Source organism: Protopterus annectens, chromosome 13.part0 (assembly GCF_019279795.1).
Source record: "Protopterus annectens isolate FY-2018-M chromosome 13.part0, PAN1.0, whole genome shotgun sequence".
NCBI lineage: Eukaryota > Metazoa > Chordata > Ceratodontiformes > Protopteridae > Protopterus > Protopterus annectens.
The window spans coordinates 970599051-970625798 of NC_056747.1; the positions used below are offsets into that span (position 1 = coordinate 970599051).

Genomic DNA, 26748 nt, shown 5'->3' on the forward strand with positions numbered 1-26748 from the left:
ACATTTTCCTTGAAGGTATGGCTCTAGACTTCACTGAACTGATGGAAGTGCTCAGAATAATCAGGCATAAGTCACTAAAGTCCATTGCTTTCTTTCTCAATTCTTGGGAAAGGACATGTATTAGAAAGAGGAAAAGGGGCAGATGCCCTTAAGCTGAATTATCATTCATGGCGGTGTACAAGATCAAAGGCTTAGCCAACTTAGGTTTCTAAAAACTACAGAAATTGTGTTTGATTTGAACTCAGATTCTTATATGAAAAGCAAGCAACAATACAACGAAGGGGAAGCTTCATTAACAGGGAACACCCTGAGATAAGTTTCTGCAGACATACAGAACTGGTGGTTAGCTGTGCTGCAGCTAATATGATTTGAGGACTAGGCAGATTAGATTTCTATTTTACTGTTCTCTAAAAAGACAAGTCACAGTTGGGAGAAGTATGAAAAAAAAGAAGTTATGTACTCACCATAACATTCCATCTGAGTAGCTATACTTCATTTTTCTGCAACCTGTGGGTATTCAGATCCATATCGGATTCGAGCCGGCAAACATTTTCTAGCATCTGCACAAAGCTCTAAGCTCTTCCCCCTACTTTAATGCACCACCATGTCCTGTCTTCCCTCAAATCGAGTTTGCTGCAACTATACACATTAGCAACTCAGCCCAAAGAACCCAACATACTTATGGATATGATAAGGTCAGGGGAACGGAGGGAAGGTTGCAGAACAATGAAGTATAACTACTCAGATGGAACATTATGGTGAGTACATAACTTTATCTGAAGTAGTTAACTATCTGCAACCTGTGGGACAGAGTCCCCAGCTACTTAAATACTGGGAGGCCCTCATGGAAGGATGTTCCTGAGCACCACAGAGCCAAAAGATGCTCTTCCTTTGGAAATCAGGTCTAATTTAGAATGAGAAATGAAGATATGTGGATTTGCCCAAGTTGCTGCTGCGCAAATATCATCCAAAGAAACCCTAGACCAAAAGGCAGCAGAAGTCGCCATAAACCTGGTAGAGTGAGCTTTAATTATACCAGAGGAGATGAACCTTTTGCTTTGTAAACATAAGAAATGCAAAGAGTGATCCATCTAGCTAAGGAAACCTTGGAAATGGCCTTTCTCAAAAAAGGCTTGGAAAAGGAAACTAACAATTGGTTGGAGTTGCGGAATGACTTTGTTCTATGAAGATAGAAACAAAGTTGTCTATGAACATCTAACAAGTGAAGTTTATATTCACCCTTGTTTTGTAAATTGGGAAAGAACACGGGTAGATTAATAGACTGGTTTAGGTTTGATTCAGATGCCAAGAATGAAGGATTTGTACGGAGAGATACCCTAATCCTTATGGAAGACAAATAAGGAGGCACGGCAGACAAAGCCTGAAGCTCAGAAACCCTCCTGGCTGATGTAATGGCCACTACAAAGGCCGTCTTCCAAGACAAAAATTTTAGATCCACTGAAGCTGCAGGTTCAAAGGGGGGAGCCACCAATGCCTGGAGGACGAAGTTAAGGTCCCATGGAGGCACCGAATCCTTGACAGGACGACGCAAAAGAAAAATGTCTTTAAGAAAAGCCTTACACAGCCAAGAAGAAGCTAAGGCGATGTTATCTTCCCCAACATGAAAATTAGAAATGGCTGCCAACTGTACCTTTCACCGTGGGGAAGCTAGCTTCTTACTGAAAAATACTAGTCAAAAAATCTACCACCACCGGAACAGGAGCTGTAAAAGGATAAAGGTTCCTGTGAGAAGCCCAAATGTAAAAACGCTTCCATTTACTGCAATAAACTTTCCTAGTGGAAGCTTTGAGAGGCACCACTAGTATAGATTTTACAGGGAATGAAAGACTGGGAGTCCTGGCAATCAATGTTACTGGAACAACCAAGCTGTCCGCTTGAGGCTGTCCAGGTTGGGCGGACAGGCACCCGAAGGATGAGAGATTAGATCCGGGCAGGGATCCAGAATCCACAGAGGAGCTAGAAGATGAGACCAAAGGAAGGGAAACCAAACTTGGCAAGGCCAGAATGGGGCAATGAGGATTCACTTTGCACCTCAGTCGGCAAGCTTTCTGAAGGAACTTCGGAATGAGTGGTAATGGAGGATAAGCATACAGAAGCCCGGGGGGCCAAACATGGACTAGAGCGTCTCTGGGGGCATCCCCTGGGGAAGGGAATCAGAGCAAAGAACTCGCTGCACTTCGCGTTGGAAGAAGATGCGAAGAGATCCCAGCGAGGCTGTCCCCATACAAGGAATATCTCCTCCTCTACTGACCGTTTCAGAGACCATTCGTACGGCATCAGAATAGCCCGACTTAATCTATCCACTAAAATGTTGGTGTGTCACGGGATGTACGTTGCAATCAGAAAGAGACCGGTGGAAGTCGCCCAATCCCACACTCTCATGGCCTCGCGACACAGGGGATAGGATCTGGTTCTCCCCTTACTTGTTGACATACCAGACAACAGACATGTTGTCTGACTGAATTGCAATCATTCCGAGAGGGAGGATAGTGTGAAAGGCTTTCAACGCTAAAAGCACCGCCCTCATCTCTAGAACATTTATGTGCAACTTGGTCTCGGCCTGGAACCACATGCCTTGGACTGTCCTTCCCAAACAGTGTCCCCCCCCCCCACCCGAGTTGGGAGACGTCCGTGGTCACTGTGGCTAGTACTGGAGATGACACAAAGGGGTGTCCCACTGCAACCTCCGGTGAACTTGGACACCAAAGGAGGGACGTCCTGCAGGCGTGACTAATCCTGATCGGAAAATCCATGGGCAGGTCTAGCCAAGACTACTGGACCGCCAGAATCCACTGAAGAACCCGCATATGAAGGCGTGCGCAAGGAAGAATAGATATAGAGGCAAACATGGAGCCCAGAGCCCGGAGAACATCACTCACCTTTGGAAAATTTGAGGTTCACTATTTCAGTTGTGACACCTGAGATGCAAGATCCTTTCTGGTGTTAAGAAAACTTTTAGTTGCAAAGTGTCTAGCCATGCTCCGATGAAGTCTAGAACTTGTACTGGTTGCAACTGGGATTTGTGAACATTGACTAATCCCCAATCGATCTGCCAAGAGAAGAAAGTAGTCTCGGGCCAGACACAGAAGACGCTTGGTAGACGCAGCAAAGAGCCATTCGTCCAGGTACGGAAAGACCTGAATTCCCTGAAGCCTCAGGTGAGCTGCTACGACTGCCATTACCTTGGTGAACACCCTGGGGGCTGTGGTGAGACCGAAAGGCAGAGCTCTAAACTGGAAGTGACTGGCTCCCAGCCGGAAGCGAAGAAACCTCCTGGAGCTTCTGTGAACTTTAATATGGTGGTAGACATCCTGGAGGTCTAACGAGCACATCCAGTCGCACTCTCGGAGATAAGGTAGAATGGACTGTAAGGTGACCATCTGGAACTTTTGTTTGGCAACGGACAGGTTCAAGGTTGACAGGTCCAAGATGGGCCTGAGATTCCCAGCCTTTTTTGGCACTAAAGAACCTGGAGCAAACACCTAATTCGAACTGGCCGAAGGGGACCGGTTCAATGGCTCGTTTTTGAAGTAGCTTTAAAATCTCTAAAGCTGCGGCCTCCGAATGAGCGGGTGGAACATCCGGGAGGTGTCTTGTAGGCCCCAGCGGGGCAACAAATGGGATAGTGCAGCCTCTGGATATTATTTGTAGCACCCAACAATCTGCAGTTATGGACTCCCATGCTGCTGGGTGCAATGACAATCCCCCCCCCCCAGACTGCCTCCAGAGTAGGACAGTCGGGCAACCCCTCAGTGCTGTTGGGCGGGCCTGTCAGAAAAAGGTTCTCTGGACCCGAAATTCCTAGGACCCCCTCTACCTCTGGGTCGGTGTCGATCCTGTTCCCCTCTGCCTCTGGGGGAACAGTTGTGCTGGGACTCCTGGGAAAACTGAGACTTCTGGAACCACATCTTCTTTTGCCCTCTTTGATTCCTAGAAAAGGACCGCTGAGGGTTAGAGAAGCAGATCCCGATGGCAGACAAAGTCTTCTCATCTTTTTCACTCTGGACAAGAGTGTCTCGTACTGTCTTCCCGAAAAGGGAGGAACCGTCATAGTGGGCATCAATAAATGACACCTTGAAAGGGTCTGCAAAGTGAGGCAACATGAGCCAGGGGACACGCCTCATGGCTACACCTGTCCCAGCCGCCCTAACTGCTCCTTCCGTAGCATGGGAAAGGAGACGCATGGACGTGTTTTTGATACCGACTTCAGAGTAGACATCTTCACGGAGAACAGTTTGTCCTGCTGCGATAAGGGCTCTGGGGGCGACTCAGCAAATTCTGAGACAAGGTCTCGCTGAAGCTGGATAACATGTGCCAAATAGTTCAGCGCATGGATGGAAAAAGTCGTTGACGAATAAACACGCTTCCCAAACCTATCCACTGACCTGGACTCCTTGTCCGGAGGGTGGACTGAGGAAAGTACAGTTGTGTACACTTACCATAAATGTAGATGTTTGAGTGTGTTGCAGTCATTACATCTGGGTAATCTACTGGCAGGTTGCCCGCAGTCAGCCTGATTAACAAAATCTTGAGTCCTGCAACTGTTGCTGTCCCAAGACGTTACAAGACGTCAGGGGTATAAAACATACAGCAGATGCCATTACATCAGTTTTTCTTGCCCCAGATGTCAGGTGCCCCCCAAATGGGGAGCAAAATAAAATTAAAAACACAAACTTATACCTCCAACCAAAAGAAAATACACCAAAAAAGGCTTTTAAACATAGTAAAAGAAAGAAGTATAGTAAGAGAAAAACAGGGGGCTGGAGGGAGAGTAACCAGGACTACAACAGTGAATACACTCAACATCTACATTTACAGTAAGTGTACCCAAATGTACTATGTTCTTCGCGTTTCACTGTTGCAGTCATTAGATTTGGGTAGATTCCAAAAACTATGGTTGGGAGGATGGATTTATACAGCATTAGGACCAGCTACAAGGCCTTGCAAAACAGCAGTGGCAAAGCCAGCTCTAGATTTAGAAAAAATTAGTAAGTGATAATGCTTGGTGAAAGTATGAACTGAACTCCAGGTAGCAGCTTCTACAATATCCCTGGTAAGAACACCTCTGAGAAAGGCTGCAGAAGTAGATGTAGTCGTGGTGGAATGAGATCTGATCCCCTGGAGGATTGGTTTTCCATGGTGCTTATTACAGAAATGAATGCAATGGCTTATCCATTTAGAAATGGTTTGTTTTGAAATAGGCTTTTCCTCTGCCCCTGCAGCAAATGCCACCAGCGGTTCAGATTTTCTTCGAGATTTAGTCCTGTCCAAGTAGAATCTAAGTTGTCTGTGCACATCCAATGAAGGCAGAATCCGCTCTCCCTTGTTCTGTGGACTGGGAAAGGAAGTTGGCAAATGAATGGACTGATTAAGAGCCACACTGGATACCACCTTGGCCATGAAGGATGGATTGGTCCTGAGTGACGCCCTGTCCGCATGAAAGATGATGAAAGGCTCCACTGCAATAAGGGTCTGTAATACAGCTATCCTTCTAGCTGAAGTGATTGTTAAAAGGAAAGCTGTTTTCCAAGACAGAAATTTTTAAGTCTGCAGTAGCAGCTGGCTCGAAAGAAGGAAGAGTGAGTTTTTCCAATGCAAAGTTAAGGTCCCAGGCAGGGGTTGGAGCTCTCCTGGGTGGTCTCAAGTTTTTGGCCCCTCTGAGGTACTGCTTGAGCACAGGATGAGAGAAGAGGGGAGGTTCTGTGTTGTAATGAGCTGAAATGGCTGAGGCATGGATTTTAATGGAGGAAAAAGACAGGCCCTTGTAAAGCATCTCAGTTAAGTATTGTAAAATCTGAGGTAAATTGGGCGTTGCTGTGCTCATCCCTTGAGACGGATTCCAGGCACAGAATCTTTACCATTTGTCAACATAAGATTTTTTAGTGCTAGGTCTTCTCGTCTCCAAGATGACATCCATCACAGGCTTGCTGAGGGATGCTAAGGGTGAATTTAAGTGATTAGCCAAGCTGCAAGTTTCAATGTTGGGAGCTGAGGGTGCAGAAATTGGTTCGCCTGCTGAGACGGTAAGGAAGGTGTCAGAGGCAGGTGCCATGGAGGAATTTGTGACACACTGTGCAGGAGTGGGTACCAGTGTTGGTGTGGCCAGTCTGGAGCAATCAAAATAATTTTTGTTTTTTCCTGTTTGACTTTTAGCAGAACTTTGGAGAGTAGAGGCAGAGGGGGAAAAGCGTAGACTGATGGGTTTTCCAGCTGAAGGACAGAGCATCCACTTTCCAGTCTTTTTTGTGAGGAGTTCTTGTGCAAAATTTTTCCAACTGGTAGTTCTGGGGGAGGCAAATAGATCTATGTCTGGGCTCCCCCATTTACGAGTCAACATATTGAAAATCCATGGTTCCTGTCTCCATTCGTGTGGGTCCATGAGATTTCTGCCTAGTTTGTCTGCCAAAATATTCAATTTTCCTGTCAGGAATTGAGCTTGTATTTGCACTTGGTAGCTCAACGCCGTGTTCCACAATGCCATGGCTAGTCTGCAGAGGGGGTAGGAATGTGTACCCCCTTGCTTATGTACCACATCACCGTGGTGTTGTCCGTCTTTACCAGTAGTTGTCCTGGATGAATGTAGTCCTTGAAGGCTGTCAGAGCATTCTGTACAGCTAACATTTTTTTTTGATTGATACGTAGGTGGATTTGATTTGGGCTCCATTTGCCCTGAATGCACTTCCCTGCCAGATGAGCCTCCCATGCATAGTCTGATGCGTCTGTAGTTAGGGTTTGGGCAGCAGGGGGGTAGTGTGAATGGCAGCCCCTTGTTTTGGTAGCAGGCCTCTGCCACCCATAGGAACTCTAGGCATAGGCAAGGTATGATGGGAATTATTGTTTCTAGGCTGTGACAATGTTGACTACATAAACTTTTTAAGTACCACTGAAGTTTCATCATATGCAGTCTTGCATATGGAATGAGAAGAATGCAGGAGGCCATGAACCCCAAGGCTTGCAGTATTTTTCTTGCAGATAGGGTTTTTGTGGCCACTTGTTTGAAATAAGTTACCAACTGAATTTGCTTTTCTGGCGTGAGAAAAGCCATTTGGGTAGTTGTATTCAAGCTTGCACCCAATAATGTAATCTGTTGAGAGGGTACCAGTTGTGATTTCTTTTCGTTTATGGTGTACCCTAGACAAGTTAGGACCCTTTTTACAAATGCCAGATGTTTTATAAGTATGGCCTGGTTTTCTGCCTGAATTAGACAATCGTCCAGGTATGGATAGATTTGAATATTTCTTTGCCTGCAAAATGCAATTACTGGAGCCAGCACTTTGTGAATACCCTGGGCGCAGTAGACAAGCCAAAGGGCAGTGCAGAGAACTGATAATGCAAGTAGCCTGCTTTGAAAGGTTGGTATCTCCTGCAAGATTCCCTGATTGGGATATGCAGGTAAGCTTCTTTAAAATCTAGAGTTGCCAACCAGGCATCCCTGCCTAGCATAGGAAGTAACTGGTGAAGTCAACATTTTGAATTTTGGAATGTCCAGAAAGGTGTAGACAGGTCTTGAATTGGACGCCATGATTTGTCTTTTCTGGGTACCAAGAAAAGTCTGGAATAGAAACCTTGTCCCTTTTCCTCTTCTGGTACCGGTTGAATAGCCCCCATGTTTAAGAGGGAAAGTACTGGTTTCTGAGCCTCTGCCCTCTGATATGGGGGGCAGGTCTGGCCACTCGTTTGGAGTTGGCAACGTGTGGAAATGAAATCTGTATCCCTGGAACACTATTTAAAACCCATTTGCCCTGAGTTATGAGTTGCCAGTTCTTTGCATGAAGAGCAATCTTTTCCCCCAAAGGGGTGGCTACAAGCCAAGTGCTTGGTAGCTTTAAAGGGAAGTCAGTGAGACTTTTTACCATAGGGGGGTGTCTTATTTCCAGATTTGGAAGTGGAAGCACCCCATTGATTAGTTCCGAGAGTCCCTTGGGACCGAAACCTGGTGCTTTTGGAGTGTCTGGGTTTGACTTGAGTGGATTTGGAAGGAGCTGGAAAGGACCAGTTTAGGCCAGTGCCTACTAAAATCTTGGAGGTTGCACTTGCAAGAAATCTTTCACAGTTTGCATAGATTTAGATTTATATTCCATCTTTTTAAGAACTTCTTCAGCCTTCTTGCCAAACAGGCGATCCTGATTTAAAGGAGCATCCAACAATTTTGCTTTAACATGATCAGGCAGAGAAAGCTCCTTAAGCCAAGCATGCCTTCTAAGCACAGACCCAGTAACAACAGCCCTGCAAGAGGCCTCTAAAGAATCAAAACCATATTGCAGAGTATGTTTTCCAACTTGTTCATCTGAATGCAATAAATCTTGTAAATCTTTATTTTCCACACAGTCAGAAATCAACATAATTTTCTGTTTAAGTAGTCCCATGATATGTTGATATTTTAGCATATGAAATTGACAGTTTAAAGCCCTGATTGCCAAGGTTGCAGAAGAATAAACCTTTTTACCCCATCTATCCAGTGCCCTGGAATGTGTCAGAAGGGGCAGGATTTTTAGCAGTAGAAGTTTTAATGCCCTCGGGCCCCTGAGAAATGGTTTCAAGGTCCGCAACAGGATTTTTGAAAAGGAATTTGTGGTAGTCAGGAACCCTACAGTATCTGTCAGGTTTACTAGGAGCCGGAGGCAGGGAATCAGGGGCCATACTGGATTCAGAAAACACATCAACAATGTCTAGTACAGGAGATATGGCCAAAGACCTATGCTGAAGAAGGAAATCCCTAAGCCTCTTTTTGGATTCAGAAAATTCCTGACTTTCTCAGTGGAAATGCTCCCTTAAGGTATGTAAAGTTTCCCCAAAAGAAAAGTCCTCAGGGGGGGAAGCAGAGGGAATGGAATCCTCAGCATCAGAATCCTCATAAGTAGGTATTGACAAATCCAGGTCATTAGAAGAGTCAGAAGAAACAGAGTCCTGATCAGAAGATTCATAGTCAAGCTCAGCCCTAGCACTCTTAGAAAGGGGGGGGGGGTTCGACTACCCTGACTAGAGTAATTAAATCTTCAGCCATTTTGATCACTTGTTTTTTTAGGCATAGGGGCCTGAACATGTGGCCTAGGCGTCGTTTTTTTTAGACACAGATCGAGATTTAGGCCTTAGTATTGAAGGTGGAGTCTGTTTAATATGCAAGTCTGTAAGCTTGAATACACCCTCAGAAGCCGGTGCCTGCACAGCGGCTCTGGACCCATCCAAGGTAGAGACATCCACGGGTTCCATAGGTGAAGCATTTCCTGGCATACCAGACTTGGCAGAGGCCTGCAAATCAGAAGTAGTGGCTATTAGGGGCTGCGAAAGCGCCTCACTGAGTACCGGCAAACTGGTGACTGGCTTAGAAGCGTCATCGGCAGTTTTGGACCTAGACAGCCTCTTTCTTTGCATTTTTTCAGAATTCCAGTAGTCAGATGGGTAACAGACGTCATTTCTGGATAATTAAACAGAGAACCGAAATATTTAGAGGCAAAAATGTACCGAGGGATAGTTCGTTGATTAAATAAAGCACAAAAAAAAAACGACAGCAAGGTATGTCATGGTCAGGGCCTAGGCAAGGAATACAGTACAAATGAAAATCTTTGAGGTATTTGCTTCCCACAAGTAATGCAATTAACTTTTACTGACATTGGTAAGGAGCAAGAAAGTTTCCCCAACAGGATACTTAGCTTTAAGTTGAAGACTTCGGTTCTGAAACTCTAAAATGAAAAATTCAGGAGTTGGCCGACCGGCACTTGCGAACTGCTTCCGCTTTGGGTACCGCACGGCAAGAAAGACTGATGTAATGTCGGCTGCATGTTTTATACACCTGATGACCTGACATTATGGAGGAAGGGTCAGCAACTGACGCAGGACACAACACTTTGTTAATCAGGCCGACAGAGCAACCTCCCAGCAGATTACCCAAATGTAATGACTGCAACAGTGAAACATGAAGAACATCTTTCCTGTGCTTGTTCCATCTTGGTGGCTGCTGCGACCACCATAGCGTCAACAGGGGCTCCTTTAGACCACGGTTGTCTGTCAGTGGGAGGAGACAGAATCTTGTCAGGGCATTTGGGGATAGGCTCTATAGTATCAGGCTCCTTCCACGCCTGCGTGGTGATAAGGTCCACCAAGGGATCCGCTGGCGGGGACACCCAGGAAGTAGATGGACCCGTGCCAAAGGCCTCCAGGAACACGGACTCATCCGTAGAAGGTTTTGGGGCTGACCAACCTTCCCCCTGGTGGCGAATCTCCATGATGGAGACATCTTTGGGAAGTGACCTGGGGGAACCTTCTCCTTCCTCTAAGTCTGCGACCGTAGTGAGGGACGCCGGGGAGTCCAAGTGCCTCCTTTTGCACTTGAGCTTACAGTTGCCCTCTTCAGTGGGACAGTCCCAAGAGGACTCGTGAGCTGCAGGGGGTTCCTCAGAGGGAATAACCTGGGGGTCCCCTGGCATGGGCTGTCCTTGAGACAGGATGAAGTGAGTCTACACCAAATGCAACGAGGTCTGGGTGAAATCTGAGGAAATGGACTGGGTCTCAATCCTTGGGAGAGAACCCTCTCCACCACTTTGAACGTCGATGGAGAGCATATCTCCTTGGCACCTAGCAAGGAAGAAGCCCTCCCTGGGTCCGAAACGGGGATTGGATTCGAAGCAAGGGTAGCCCGAGATCCAAGGGAACGGTTCGGATCTGAACAAGCCGGAGCCGATGAAGAATCCATTCCCTTGGGTCCAACTCCCTGTCCACAGCTCAGGGAGTCACCCGGATCCGAACTAGCCGGATCCGAGGAAATCAAGGTAACAGCCGGAGTCGAGGTTGGAGGAACCGTCGGTGTTGAGCTACCAGCTCCAAAGAGCCTCGGATCCAAAAACCCCGAAGCAGTAGCCCGGATCGGAGAAGGAGATATGGGGTGGACAAAGGCCATGGAGATCCCCCCTCCGGAGGGATAGGGGCCTGGCAAGACTCCCATCTGTATTTAGGCCTGAAGAAATCTCCATATCATCCTGTCCATGTCCAAATCCGATAGGCTCAGAGTCTATCGCAAAGAAGCAATAGAATCGGATCTGGCTGGTCTGCTCAGTAACGGTGAGGAAGGCCTCAGATCCGAAGATTGCAGCAGCTCTGGTGAGAAACAGGGTGACTGGAGTCGTGGAGAAACTGGCCTCAAAGTCTTGGCAGGAGGGCTAAGGAAAGCCTCCCTGTCCGGGGATCTCTTGCGAGACCTATCCTGCCTCCTTTCTTTATCCTCCCTGCGCCTTTCTCAGTCCTTGTCTCAGTCTTTTTGCTGGTCTGCCCCAGCACCAGAAGAAGCGGGAGTTTGAGTCCCTGTCTGGGTGGGAGATTTGGAGACAGAGGCCGAAGCAGAATCCAGCATAGAAGCAGGGAGAAAGCCCTTGGTGACCAATTTGGCCTTTCGATCCCTGAGGGCTCTTTGGTTAAAACCCACACAGATAGCACACTAGGTGGATAAATGGGGCACTCCCAAATAAATTACGCACAGAGTGTAACCATCAGCCGGCAAGAGCTTGTAGCCACACACTGTACATTTTCTGAAGACTGACTTAGGCTGATCAGCCATAGTCCAAAAACTGAACGCCACTCCCTACAGAAAGAATACAATACACACACACGCTGAGGGAAAGTGGGCCTAACAGCAACTGACAAGACACATTTTTTTTTTTAAACAGACGAACAAATCGTTATACTAATGGGGGGAGGTAGGATACACTACCGATCACAGACACACTAAATAGGAAGAACAATACCAACTTACTTATCCCCGAGCTCAGAGCAGAGAGACTACGATGCTCACTGTGGCGCGGCAAACGAAATCTGAGGGAAGGCAGGAGATGGTGGTGCATTATGGGTAGGGGAAGAGGTCGGAGCTTGGAGCAGATGCTAGAAAGTATTTCTGTCGGCTCGGACCCAATATGGATCCGAATACCCACAGGTTGCAGATAAAATGAAGTTAACTACTTCAGACCTGATAAACAGAGACAAAAAGCTGCTACTCACTGGAGCCAGCCACTGCGGCCCATACAGAATTGATGGGGTTATTACTGCCTCAGTTCAGTCTGTAAAATCCCTCACAGCCACCTTTTTGTTTTCAGCTATGGCAACACCATCTTTTTGTTAGAATGACTAGATAACGGTTCTCCCAGGGATGATAGAACTGGCCTGAAGACAGATGCTGGTGGTACTATATAAAAGCCCTATGGCTTTGAAGCATGCAAAGCAAGGTTAGCTTTTTGAAACATGCACAGTGCTTATAAGATGGCAACTACTTCTGCAGAAAGAACACACACTAAAGTTAATTCTAAACAGCATACCAGTGGATACTTTCTGTATGGGGAGAAGTAGAAGTCTAACTAAACTAAATGGGCAAATTTCTACCTTCCATCCATTACTAAAGATGCAGGCAGTAGTCATCCTCATGAAAAACATTTGCCATTATATCTGGTTTCTCACAGGTTACTTAGAGAACATTTCCTCATCTATGACAGGTTCATAGGCTAGCTGCGCTTGCAGGTCATTTTAAGCTTAGCCAATTTCCCTTTTGGTGCTTGAATTAACCAATCTTATTTGGTATTAGACTGGCCTTACCCATCAACAGTGCGTAATTATATACTACCCCTAATGACCGTAATGGAGATTACACCATGGACAATTTGTGGGGACCCATGTGTGTGAAAAAGCATTTTGCTAAGCTGCTGCCTCTACCCATTAGCAGTACAGGGGGCAGTCCTGGGGTAAATTTTCCGATTCCCATCCACAGATCCCAAGAAGCGTTTAAATAAGGACAGGAACTGGCTTTTTCCCCACATGAAGAGTCAGTTCCAGAGCAGCAGCTTTCTCTGCGAGATATACCGGTCCCTCCAAACTGCTTTGGTGATGCTGCAGAGGTTTAAATCCCTAGACAGAGCTTTTCAGATGTCATCTGACTTGCTAATATGCAGTAAATACATAAACATTGGGTTGGAGGATGCCTTGCATGCCAGGCACAGGTCAGCTCTTTAATAGCCTGTAGGATTTAGTGTATAATGAGGGGGCTGTAGGATACCAGAAGTGACAAGACTTTTGATTAGACCTATATAGGCCATTTTGTTTAGGCCTTGTATCCTTTTAATAAGGCATCTCTGTGGGTGTTCCACTTGTTGCACATGTCTGGACAGATACATGCCACAGGTGACATACTCAATGAGTGGCCTAATGAAGTCTGAGTAACGGGGGACAATGATATTCCTAGATCTAGGCACAATCCCATTTGCTTACAAGCTGTACAGTATAGAATGACTTTTATGATAATAGGCATGTTGGTTGAAAAGTGACGTCACTGTCCACACAAGTTACTAAATTCCATACAACTGGGTCAACTCTGTCATGTTTTTTTTTTTGAAGTCTATGCCTGGAATACACTGCTTGGGGAGCAACACCAGATCAGGGAATCTTGTACTAAAACTCAATATCTAGAACAATAAAACATGACACAATGCTATTAAGTCAGTAGCTTTCTTCATAGTACATCACAGGTTCATACTAGGCTGATAACCACTATGATCTTATAGCCTAGCCATGCAACCTAACCCAGTTTTGTCCCAGAGTTCTTGGACATCTACATGGTGGAGTACACTAGTAAACAGGTAGCCAAGGGTTATGTGCATGTGTGTGGAGATATGTTAGTTAGGGAATAATTTACTTACCGGCAACCTCTGTCCAGAGACATGAGGGCCAGACTGAAGGTGAATTTGCGATCTCCCTCCAATGGTAAAGGTTTCTTTGGATTAGGTTCAGGGATGAACTCTGCTTCACACAGATTCGGAGATTATTACATAACACAGAGATCTTTTGAGACGCATCAGTCCTTTCAGCAGGTTCTATTAATGTCACAGACAAGTTCAGGTTCTTGGATTTAGTGTTTCTGGTGCTGTTCACCTTGCAGATGTGCAACAGGTCCATCAGAGCTGGATCTGAGGAGGACTCGTATACTAGGGTATAGCTCGCCTCTCAGTAACTTGAGAGAGACCGAGTACAGCGAGAGAAGCCTTAAGGTGATCTGTATAGGACAGAGTATTCATACCCTTGATTCTCCTGGTGAGGAACTTTTAAAGGCATTCCAACTATTGCAAATGCCTGGTTAGATACATATCAAAGGGAGTATTGTATTCACTGATGGGTCTAATAAGGCTGAGTAGGGCGGTATTACTTCCTTGGACTTGGATGCCATTACCCTTGCTTATGAGTTGGGCGAAACAGAATGATTTTCTTACTACCTTGGCTATATGCTGGTCAAATGCCAGATTACTGTCTACATGTTCCCAGAGGCCTAATTATTGAATCAACTCTTAAGGGGTGTTTTATCAAAGTAATTAACTTGTGTGGACTATTTCCCAAACGGTACTATAATGCATTTATTTGCACTGTGTTTTAATCCATGCCTTTCACACCACTCTTTTGTTCGTGTTAAAACATCTTGTAGAATGTTCGTGTCATGGGGATACCTCCCAATTTACAATAATCTGCAAACTTAGTGAGTTAGATGCCTTTGACTTCAGCTTTGACTTCTGAGAAGTAGACACCAAACAGAAGTGGGCCCAACATGGAGCCCTGAGGTACTCCACTGGTAACCAGTCCCTTGGTGGAGGTGGTCTCACAGATCTTGACTTTTTGGGTCATATCTGTTAACTATCTGTCAATCCAGTGAGTTATGTAGGGATTTATGCAGAGTTCTGAGAGTTTTGTCAACAATACTTGAGTGGGGTATTATACTGAACTACTTGGCTAGGTCAAGGTAGGCAGTATACACAGTTTTCCACCTCATCCATAGCCATGGTTACCCTCTCCAAGTTGTCTATCAGGTTAAGCAGGCAACAGCTTCCCTTAAAGCCAAATGTGGATGGAGTCAAGTGTTTGTAGATTGCCAATATCCTTGCTGATCATTTCCATGACAATTTGTTCCACAGTTTTGCACATTAGACTCATCAGACTGATGGGTCTGTAGTTCCTGGGCTCAGTTGGTGGTCTACCCTTATGAAGGAGGATGACCATTATGGCCCTCTATTCATCTGGCACATAACCTGTGTTGAGGCTGTAGCTGAACAGTATCTCAAGTGATCCTGCTAGGTCATGTTTTAGGCTATTTAGGAGGCTATCAGAGAAATTGTCAGGGCCCAGTGAAGCAGTGTCGGCCTTAGCGAGCACCTCCATGACCTACCATTTGTTAATAGTTGCAGGGATATGCTAAAAGGTATTTTACAGGGGTGAAGTCACACCGGAATTCATCAACTAGTAGGTTTGCTATGTTACCCTGGTCAGTGAAGGTTGTGCCACTATCACCAGTTCTGCACACTGTTGAGTACTACCTTCAGGGTTCCTGGCATAGCTGAAAAAGGCCTTATGATTGACCTTAGCCTGGGAGGCTATCGTTATCTCTTAATTGGTCTTGTTGGACTTTATTACAACTCTTAGTTCTTGTTTAGTTGACTCAGACAGTTCATCTCTATGAGAGTTGCTCTTTCTGATTTTGGCCATGACTTTTCCTTTTGTTGTACAGTCTGCTAAAGAAAGGATTCCACTAATATGGCTTGTTTTTGGTGTTCGATCTAGGCTTACTCTGGTAGGCACAACAGCCTTAATGCTGCCATTTACATGTTTGCACAGGGTTTCTGTAAACAATTCTGAATAGGGACAACACAGAACTTCAGGGATCATAAACAATGTAGAAGAAAAACAGCTTCTGTTCAGCTCTGTTCGTAGAATCAAGATACTTTATTTGGTAAACGCTTTCATGGGAATGACTCCAACTTCTTCAGACCACTCAAAATACATTTAAAACCACTCCATTTATATAGGGAACCTTAACTGGTATCAATCAAATCATGACTACACCATTTTCCAGTCTTAACATAATAAGCACATCCTAATATATTCTTATTAAAACTTCGTTCATATAAATCCTCTTAAGTGTTTATATAGACAAAACCATGTTTGAAACATATATAGACTACATATATGTACAGTTGCATCTATCATTTCTCACTTTCTATAAAATGTCTTTTATTATCAGACTCATGATAGTCCTAAAATTATATACATAAATATATATATCAGATCACATGTAAATAGATGTAGTCTATATATGCCATACAGATACTACTAAAATTTTCACTAACAATAAAAATGTACATTAACAATACAATACATGATAATCATAAGCATGAAAATAAAAATAAAATGCATCCTATTATTTATGAATGCTCCTATTTTTCAAAATAAGCTTCAGGGGAACTCTTATTTAAGCCACTGGCATATACAGACTTTATACATCTATTTACATGTGATCTGATATACATTTATGTATATAATTTTGCGACTATCATGAGTCTGTGATAATAAAATATATTTTACAGAAGGTGAGAAATGATAGATGCAACTGTACATATATGTAGTCTATATGTGTTTCAAACATGGTTTTGTCCATACAAGCACTTAGAAAGAGGATTTATATGAACACAGTTTTAATAAAGAATATATTAGGGTGTGCTTATTACTTTAAGACTGGAAAATGGTGTAGTCATGATTTGACTGATACCAATTAAGGTTCCCTATATAAATGGAGTGGTTTTAAATGTATTTTATTGAACGTTCTGAAGTGAGAGTCATTCCCATGAAAGCGCTTACCAAATAAAGTATCTTGATTCTACGAACTGAGCTGAACAGAAGCTGTTCTTCTACATTGTTTATGATCCCTGAAGTTGTGTGTGTTGTATGCTGCTATTTTAACCTTGGTGCATGCAACATTGGGGGGGGGGGGGGGGGGGGGTAGTTCAAGACAGACACAGGAATTAATTTTTTTCTTCAAAGGTACCTCTTCAGTGGGATACTCCGGAGAGGTATCCAAAGAGGACACAGAGTGGTTCAATCCTGAGACTTCTGTGCCCTTTGTCCCAGGACAGAAATTGATGGAAGCTCTGGTCAAGGGGATGGACATGATTGGTCCAATACAGACAGCACAGACTGCTTGCCTGCAAATGGACAAGGCCCTCTACACAGCCTGGAAGGCAGGCCTTACTGTAGAGGGATGGGATCCCGGAACCAAAATAAATTCCTTCAGAACAGTGGTCCCATTCTGCACCGGAGGAGGCCACCCCCGACGTAGAACCCGCGGCAGAGCTCTGAAAGAATCAAAGTTGAAACCTGCCCCCCCCCCCCCAAGGAATCTACCACAAAGCCCAGACCCCAGGAGGCCTCCAGTTCCAAGGAGCTGACCAAACCCAGGGGTACCTATTGGTGCTGGAGAATGACCTCTGGTCAGCACAGACGCAGTCTAAGGCAGAAAGGTCAGCACCGGGAGCTCTGAAATCTCAATTGAATTCAAAGGAGGAATATGGATGGGGGTAGAAGCCAAGGTTCCAGAGCTAACAAGGCTAGGAACTGTGGATAGAGGTAAGCCCCTCGCTATCAGGAGCTGGTCCCACCAGTCTCCATGTCAGACTCTGAAAGACTCTTAGTGGACTGAACAGAGGAGGCAGATGGAGACCTTGCTGGCAGTCTCTCCAAAAAAGGATTGGGAGGACAGTATGCAAATGGATCTATGGAGTGGGAGTTGGTTGTACCAGATAAGACTATTACCTGAGATTCCTTCAGTACCGAAAGGAGATTTGTCTGTACTGAAGCTGGAACTGAAGTAGTCAGTGCTGACAGCACTGAGGGATGAGAATCTTGTCCCAGCGGTGTTGAGGAGGCTGTCGGCACCATAGGAGACCGGAGGCAATTTGGAGGCAGTTCAGAGGGAGCTATCAGAACAGACAGACTCTGCTTTTTTGGTCTAGAGAATGAGGTTGACAAAGAGGAGGAACTGGCTTCTGTCCTGGGACCAGATATTGCCTCTTCAAACTCGGACTAAAGAGGGCCTTTCAAAATTAACTTATTTGTGTGTTCTATCAGGGTTCTGGAACTTTACCAATGCCAGATCACACAGTCTTTGTGCGGTTCATCTGCAGTAAGTGTGTGCCCATCTGAATTAGGCCTTTTCCTATCACACTTCTGGCACCTCTCAAAGCCAGAGGTACCTTTAGAGGGTTTGTCGGCCATATTGTCAAAAAAAAAAAGGCTACCTTATACACAGATATACTCGCACACAGACTTAAGAAATCTTATTTTTTTTAAATATCAGAGACAGGGAAAAAGGGAAAACCTACCAACGATGGTATACAAAGTTACCCGAAGGTAAAAAGGAAAGATGTACCAACAATGGCACTTGAGAATATCCAACGGTAAAGGAGAGAAGAAAGTACTCTCACGCATGTGTTAAAGGATAGATAGAGGAGCAGGTAGTAAAGAAAAAGACAAACGAAAAAATTTTAGAGATTGGATAATAATAATAATAAAAAAAAAAAAAAAAAAAAAAATTCGGACTTGCAATTTGAAGAAAACTAAAGCTCGAGAGACTGGATCGAACACGTCTGGCACCACAAAGTGGCAAACAAGATCTGGGGTAATTTGGTGAGAAACACTGTGGGTAGAGCTTAGCTCGAGCATTTTGGAAGGTGCGAGCTGGAATAATGGCAGAGTCAGTTCCAAAACTCGGAACAGAGCCCACAATCAAGGATTATGTGAAGACTAACCACATCAGATCAATAATTTCTGCCTTAACTGCAGATAATGTACTACAACATTAAATTATATTGTCAGCTCCAGAGATTATAAAATCCTTGATTTACATGAACTAGTAAGTGCTTTCGTCTCTACTAAGGAGACTTCTTTGGACTGGTTTGCAAAATCATTCAACTTTTCTAAAAACAGCAGATTAAATCAGGGAGACTATTTAACACAACATGCACAATAATTTAAACTACAGATTCATTTAAGGACCTGGGTATACGAGTAGACTCAGCTTTGAGTAGAGATGAAAGTACTTACTAGTTGTTCATGTAACTCAAGGATTTTATAATCTCTGGAGCTGACAATATAATAGGCTGTATAAACAGTTTTATAAAGGTTATTATGAAAGATTAAAATGAACTTGTGCAGTGTCATCATACAGGTATACAAAGGAGAACTAATCCAGATATATAGGATAGTTAAAGACAACTACCTATGGGAAGGTTTGGGGTTATCGAAGAGTAGTACAGAATCAACTTGTGTAGGAGTCTATATAGGAATGAGAGATACACAAAGTGGCTCTCAGACAACAGCTTATACGTGGAATAGATTACTGAGTGATATTAAAAGCAAGCATTAGTTTAGATATTTTAAGACTTGGACATTTCAGGAAATGACTGTTCTGATAGGCAGTCTAGAACGGCACGCCTGAAATATTCTGCATGCATGTATTATGGGCGAATTATCTTTTTGCTGTTCATTAACTTCTTACAGTGCATTTATCTGTGCAATTTTAGGATGAAGACTCGCTTTGTACAATCTTTACAACTCTTGCAAGCCCAGTGGCCTTGTTTACGGTTCTTCTGCATATATTTTAGTGTTATTTGATTTTCTTGTTACTGATGTGTATGTAAGTAAACTGAAATCCATTACATTGTGCCCATCCTTTTCCAAGGCTCAGATCATCCTTAAAAATGGTTGGTTTCTGATATGCGCTGTAATACTGTACATTAATTCCTATGGAATGAGGATGAAGCTATAAGGACAATTCTGCTTTAATGCCTACTCTTTTATACTTTAAGCTGCTTGTCAACTGGCAAAGTTCACAAGTGAACCCCACTTGTGCCACACTGACTGTAGTACAACTACTTATCAGCAATAAGTTGGTATGGAAGCAATCACTAAAACAGCAGGGAAGATGAAAATGCATCTTTACCATTCGTTACATCAAAGATGCAATGGCAACTCTCCACCAATTTTTTGACCATATTTCAACTTTTCATATAGTTCAAGACAATACAGGACCTCTAGTGTACTGACGTAAGCAAAATTTGTCTGATTGCAGAAAACTGCAGTCATTCAAAACACTGCCACCCAGAAAAGACATAATGACATTCAGGATAAAGGAAAGTTGTGTAAACTCTTACCATAACCACAGATGTCCTTCTCTTCCATGTTGCAGTATTCACTAGTGGGTTTATCCTTCTTCCCATCAGCTTGTTCGGCCAGGTTTCCAAAGCTTTTCAAGTCCCTGTTGATGCCAACGTCTGACGTGTAGGCTAGTACATGAGCCATAAGTGAAATCTGCGCACACCAGTCCTCAGAACCAAGAAGCCCCAGAAAGAGATCAGTGTAGGAGCAGAGGAGAGCAAGTGCAAGGAGAACAGGGGGATGGAGGGAGGAAAGAATACTACAACATAGAAGAGAAGGACATCTATGCTTATGGTAAGATTTTACATAGCTTTCCTATGTTCTTCTATTCTAAAGTTGCAGTATTCACAAGTGGGAGAGTATAAAAGCTCACTGCTGGCTGGGTGGTGGGTCTGGATGAGGATACCAGGAACCCATGCAAGACAACCCTGGCAAATCCTGCTCTGGTCCTGGAGATGTGGTCCAGCTTGTAGTGTCTGGTGAAGGTGTACACAGATGACCAAGTAACAGCTTCCAGAATGGAGTTAGTATCTAGAATTTTAAAGAAGGCTCCAGAGGAAGCCATGGCCCTTGTGGAATGTGCTCTGACATTGCCAGTTAATGTCTTTCCATGGTGAGAGTAACAAAAGGAGGTGGTCCTAGCAATCCAAGAAGAAATGGTTTGCTTTCCTACCGCTTTCCCCACAGTCCTGGAGTGGAAGGAAAAAAAAAAATCTGGTCTGATATTCGTATAGGCTTTGTCTTATTCAAGCAAAAACGAAGTTGCCTGTGTACATTCCAGGGAGTGAAGGACTCCCTCACTGTCGCCCTGAGGATTAGGAAGGAAGGTGGCCAGGTGAACAGCCTGATTTAGGGAGAGGTCATGAACCACCTTGGGGATGAAGGAGGGATTCATCCTAAGGGTGACCCTGTCCATATGGAAAACTAGGGCGGGTGGAGTAGCCATGAGGGCTTGGAGCTCCAAGACCCTCCTGGCTGATGTCAAAGCTAATGGCAGTACTGTTTTCCAAGTGCAAAACTTCAAGTCAGCCTTGCCATCTGGTTCAAAGGATGGCGGAGTGAGTTTTTATAGCACATAAGTAAGATCCCAGGGAGGAGAAGTTGGTTTTCTAGGGGGTCTTAAGTGTAAAACACCTTTTAGGAATAGCTTGGTTGGAGGCAAGTGGAGGCTCCATAGGCAGGCAGGCAGAAATAGCAGAAAGGTGTGCTTTTAAGGAGGATTAAGACAAGTCTGTCTTTAGCAGTTCACATAAGTAAGAGAATTAGAGGGAGGTCACTGTCCAGCGGTTCTGTCTTTTCTGACACCAGATAGAAAACCTTCTCAATTTAGAGATAGGATTTCCTAGTGTTTGGTTTCCTAGCCTCCTGCAGGACTGAGAGCATGTCCTCATTGTACAGGAATCAGAATCCTATCAGTCACAGGGAGATGTGCAGGGATCGCCACTGACACTGTGTCCCCTGGTGCTGTGTGACTAGATCCACTGAGGGGGTAACTGAGGGGGTAACTTGTGATGATCGCCCTTGGATAGATGAAGTAGTATGAGGAACCAGTGCTTCCTTGGCCAAAAGGGTGTCACCAACAAGAGTTTTGGTAGAGTCATGCTGAATTTTTAGTAGGACTTGGAATCAGAGGGAAGGGGGAAAGATGCACAGAAATTTCCCCTTCCAGGACATTAAGAAGGCATCTGTTTGAACAGCCTTCAATTCGTAAGTTCTGGAGCAATACCTCTGGAGTTGCCGGTTTGTGGAGGAAGCGAACAAGTCTATATGTGGAATACCCCACCTGTGGATCAGCTTGTGGAATACCTCCACTGACAGCATCCACTCGTGATTGTCTGAGGAGGCTCTGCTTAAGGAGTCTGCCTTGCAATTTTGTTGGGATGGGATGTAGACTGCCTGTAGGGAGATCTCCTGGGAGATAGCTGGATCCCATATCTGTAGGGCTGGTCTGCAGAGGAGGTTAACCACTCCTTGCTTGTTCAAGTACCACATCACTGTGGTGGTGTCTGAAGATCTTCGGAATGCTCTGTCTGAGGAAAGGTAGAAAGGCCTGCAGGCCAGCATGGCTGACATTTCTTTGATGTTGATATGCCATTGTTTGTGCTAGTTTTCCCACGCACCTTGCACTTTTATTGCGTCTAACATTGCGCCCCAGATCTGAGGCATCTGTGTGCATGATTTGAGAAGGGGGGGAAAATGTAGGGAGAGATCCGGGTTTAGGGTCACCTGGGACCATCCACCACTTTAGCTCTTGGTGGAAGCAAGGTAGAAGTGGAATTCTGCACTCTAGGGGGTGGTGAGTGCTGGGTCCATACTGAGCGAAGATACCATTGCATATTTCTCGTGTAATCTTGCCAGTGACAGCATGGGAATAGTGGCAGCCATGTGGGAAAGAAGTTTAAGGAATTCCCTCTCCGTCAGGGCAGGTGAAAGGAGGGCAGACTGAAGGTGTTTGGTCAGGGAAAACACTTTTTCCTGAGGTACGAAGGCCATTCTGAGGTCTGTTCTGATTCTGCATCCTAGGAAGACAATGTCTTGTGTAGGATTTAGAATGGATTTGGGGAAGTTTACGAGGAAACCTAGGGACTGCAGCAGGAGCAGGAGGTCCTCTGTGTGGGCTAGGAGGGTTTGTCTGTCTGCTGCCTGAATGAGCACATCGTCTAGGTATGGGAAAATCTGCATGCCTCTTGTTCTGCAGTAAGCAATGACTGAGGCTAGGCATTTTGTAAATACCCTTGGAGCAGTGGAGAGTCCAAAGAGCAAGGCATAAAACTGCAAATGCAAGGAGCCTGCTTTGAATCTGAGGAATTTTCTGGAGGGTGGTTTTATTGAAATACGTAGATAGGCTTCTCTGATGTCCAGGGTCACCATGAAGGCCTGAGGAAGGATGAGGGGAAAGAGAATAGGTAGTGTTAACATCCTGAAAGAGGGAACCTTCAGGAATGGGTTGAGGTGGGAAAGGTCTAGGATGGGTCTCCAGGGTCCCTTCCCTACCTAGGCACCAGAAAAATTCTGATGTAGAAGCCTCTCCCTCGAGCAAAGGGGAGGGGGTGACTAGTTCTATGGTGCCTTGGTGTAGCAGGTTGCTTAGAATCTCTGGGAGGAGAGACCATTGACAGGGGGTGGTAGTGGTATAGGAAGTTTTGGGGGGAGGGACATCCAAGACATGAAATAACCCTCTTTCAGGATAGACAAAACCCATTTGTCGGATATCACTAAGGCCCATGCAGGGAGGTAGTGAGATAGACGAGAGGATAAAGGTATGGCTGGAGGAGGGGGAAAGTAGAAAAAGAGGCAGGCAGTCAGATGCTGCCTGCCATTTTTGGAAAGGGAGGTCTCTGGGCAGAGGCATGAGGTGCCGGTAGGCTGAGTAGTCTGCCTCCTGCGTGGTCTTTAGACCTGGAGGGGACAGAGGGCCTAGAAAACTTCCTAATAAAACTGTCTCGGCGGGGTAGTTTCGTTGAAATTTCTGGACTGGAGAGACAAAATGATGCTTTAGATCTTGGAGATCTTTCCCTATTTGTTGAAGCGACTTAAAGAGATCAGCTACCTTGGAGCCAAAAAGGGCAGTGTGATCCAATGGAGCATCCAAGAGTTTGGCCTTAAAAAGTCATCTGGTAGGGGGCTGAAGACACAGCCAACAGCATCTCCTCAATACCGAGGCAGATGACCTGGCTGAGCCCTCAGCTGCATCATATGCACACCTTAGGGAATCTTCATTGACTTGCAAGATGAGCCCAAGCAAGGAAGACAGGGATGCCTTTGCAGAGCAGTCTGGGATCTCATTAAGTTCCTTAGAACTTTGTCCAGTAAGGCCAAGGAGTATTTGGCCACGTGCGACTGGCAATTTGTAGCCCTAAAGGCTAGAGTAGCTGAAGTATACATCTTCTTCCCCAACCTTTCCATGGCCTTGCTTGTCTTTACTACTACTGTCCTGTCTGCAGCTAAAGAGAAGTTTGGTAACCCTATCAGTGGTAAAAGAAATGGTTGCTGGATCAGCTGGTGGGCATTTAAAAAGAAATTTGTCTGCATCAGGTACTCTATACAACCGGTCTGCCCTTCTAGGGGGCAGGTGGCTGGGAATCAGGGTTTATACACGCTGCTGCAAAAGCGTCCAGGAAGGCAGGCTGGACAGAAGGAACAGGGGCCAGGGTTAGGAGATCCCATCAGGATCAAGGCACAGAATCTTTTCTGCTGCTCATACATGTATGAGCAGTCCCATTTAAAATGTACCCTCACAAGATTAACAGTGTCCCCAAAGGTAAGATCTTCCACAGGGGAGTTAGTTTCAGCAGAGCCTTCTTCTGGGGATCAATACCCCAGACAGGAAGATATTTGTGAAGAGTAGGACAAGGAGTCCTCTGAGTAATCACACATTTCTTCTCCTGCAGGACGGCGAAGAGTAGTCTCTGGCTGAATAGGCCTGGGACTAAAAAGAGAGGGAGCAACATGGGGGAGGTAAGGCACAGGCCTAAGGGCCAGGAAGGCATTGTAGAGACCGACCGAAGGCCTGCCAGTCTGGCAAGGCCTCAGGGGTTGAAGCGACATGCTTTGTTTTCTGTTTTTTCTTTGCAGGCCTAACCAGTGTCTGACTGGCAGTTGGCCTTGCAGAAATGGAAGTAACAGCAGAGGCCTGTCCCGAAGCACCCAACTCAGAAGCTGGTTCCCCCCTTCCGTCTGAATCAGGTGCCAGGATATCCTCCTTGGATGTGTTGTCCGCTATGGATTTGGCGGCCTCCTAGTAGGTACCAGCTTTATCCGGTGTGGTGGACGCCGGTTCCTCGGCCAACCTAATGGTGGCTACAGACAGACAATCGGCTGAGGGAGGCGTGGTGAAAGTGGAAGGCCTGGCGGGCTTGGCCCTCTTCCTAGATGGCTCGGATGGGGCGTCGGTGGCGGCTTCCATTCTGAGAGCGATCTGCCTTAGAAGCTGGATTTTGAGGTATACGTCAAAGGCCTGAAGTCAGCAACGAAAGGTCTTAGGGACGAACGGCTTACAAATGACACCGCTTTAATAGTGTTCTCTATCCAAACAAAAAAGACACTGGTTGTGGGTGTCTGTGGGGAATCTGGTGACCACAGTTGCACTTGCTCTTACCGGACATTAACAGACTATAGTAAATACAAAAGGACTGAAGAAAATTCCCAACAGGGTATCTATCTTAATGCAAACTGATTAGACGCCCACGAGTAGAAGTAACACGTGACGTATGGCTGGTGGCTGAAAAGTACTGAGGATTGGTGCACTCAGACGTCACATTTATGGCCCATGTACTAGCCTATAAGTCAGATGTCATGCACCAACAAGGACTGGAAAAGCTTTGGAAACCTGGACGAACAAGCTGATGGAAGAAGGGTAAAACCACTAGTGAATACTGCAACATTGGAATAGGACATCAACCACACTAATAGAAAAAAATACTGCATCATCTCTTACCTAGCCAATAAATTAAACAGTTTCCTTCCTTTAAGAGCACATTTACAAAAATAATTAGCATTACAAATCAAAATGTTCCATTCCAAAATATAGATAGCAAAAGTAAATAATTTACAGACCACATATAAAAAATTTGCAATATGCCAGCTGTATTTTTTTTTTTATTTAAAACAGAATATAGATTACCTCCTGTTGTGCTTGAGTATTGCTTGGCTCAAATTCTATGACTTTCTGGAAACAACGGCAAGCTGCCATGGCATTTCCTAGTGAAAGGTGACATTTTCCTTCTCGAAGGTGGCCCTAAAGAGACACCACAGAACATTGCTGTTATAATCCTGATGCAATAATGTGAATGAAACTGAAAATGAAGCAGTAGGCTTCTTCCATACCTTAATAAATGAATCATCAAGTCGCACAGCCTGTTGGGTATCTTCAAGTGCTTCTTGGAAGCGACTGAGCATCATCAGTGTAGCAGCTCTATTCCCATAATAGCTGGCATTTTTCGGACATTTATCTACACAAATAAAGAAGTTAAAATTCCCATATATTCTAGACTAAATACTCAAGAAATCTGCACCAGAAACATATCAGAGTTGTTAATGGACTATCTTGAGGACAAATTAAATCTTGCCTTTTCATGAACTGACACTGTGTTAAATGACTTTATACTTCACACTTAGAGAGACCTAAGAGACGAATCTTCATACACTTACCTTGCACTCTTCATCGATACTTTTAACAACTTTTCCCCTCCCTACTGCCTTCCCTCTTCTCCTTCCCTTTTTACCCCCCTCTGCTTTTCCCTTACTTCTCCATTACCCCAAAAATTACCGCCTAGCCCTTTCTCTTCTCATGTATTTATCGTTTTCACCTCTTACCATATTACTTTCATCCTTTCCAGTCACCCTTTCTTACCTATATTTTTCAAGGACTTTTCATACCACCTCACATACAGACGTAACTTAATACACAAATTTGTTTTAATAGTCTCCCAACCTATGTACCTGAATTGTACTCCTTTATATGGAGAATTGTGTCTTATTCCAAGCACGTATATGTGACTTAACATTCTGCATTGTAACTATTGAGCTTTTTCTCTCCAGGATTTTACTGAAAATGGACATCTGCTCAGATTATGCCAGTTAAAAAGAACACTGAGGCAAAATCTGAAATATGGATTAGTCTTAAGGGCCACTGTTTATGAAAGATCACAGAGTTTCCCACATAAATCAAGGCCCCATAGTGGAGGTTAATGGCCCCCAAACAATAACTCTTTCCAAGAAAAGAAC

The 26748-nt window shown here is 44.8% G+C and overlaps 1 protein-coding gene across 1 annotated transcript in view; it reads right to left on the bottom strand.

The window, feature by feature from the left end:
• Positions 1–25973, bottom strand: part of DNAJC7 (DnaJ heat shock protein family (Hsp40) member C7) — a gene marked incomplete at its 5' end in the record, with an annotated part of 1180673 nt that extends 1154700 nt beyond the window's left edge. The window contains 2 exon segments of the mRNA XM_044054736.1: positions 25646–25759; positions 25849–25973. Of these exon segments, the coding sequence (XP_043910671.1) occupies positions 25646–25759; positions 25849–25973 (239 nt within the window).
• Positions 25974–26748: the final 775 nt, after the last annotated feature.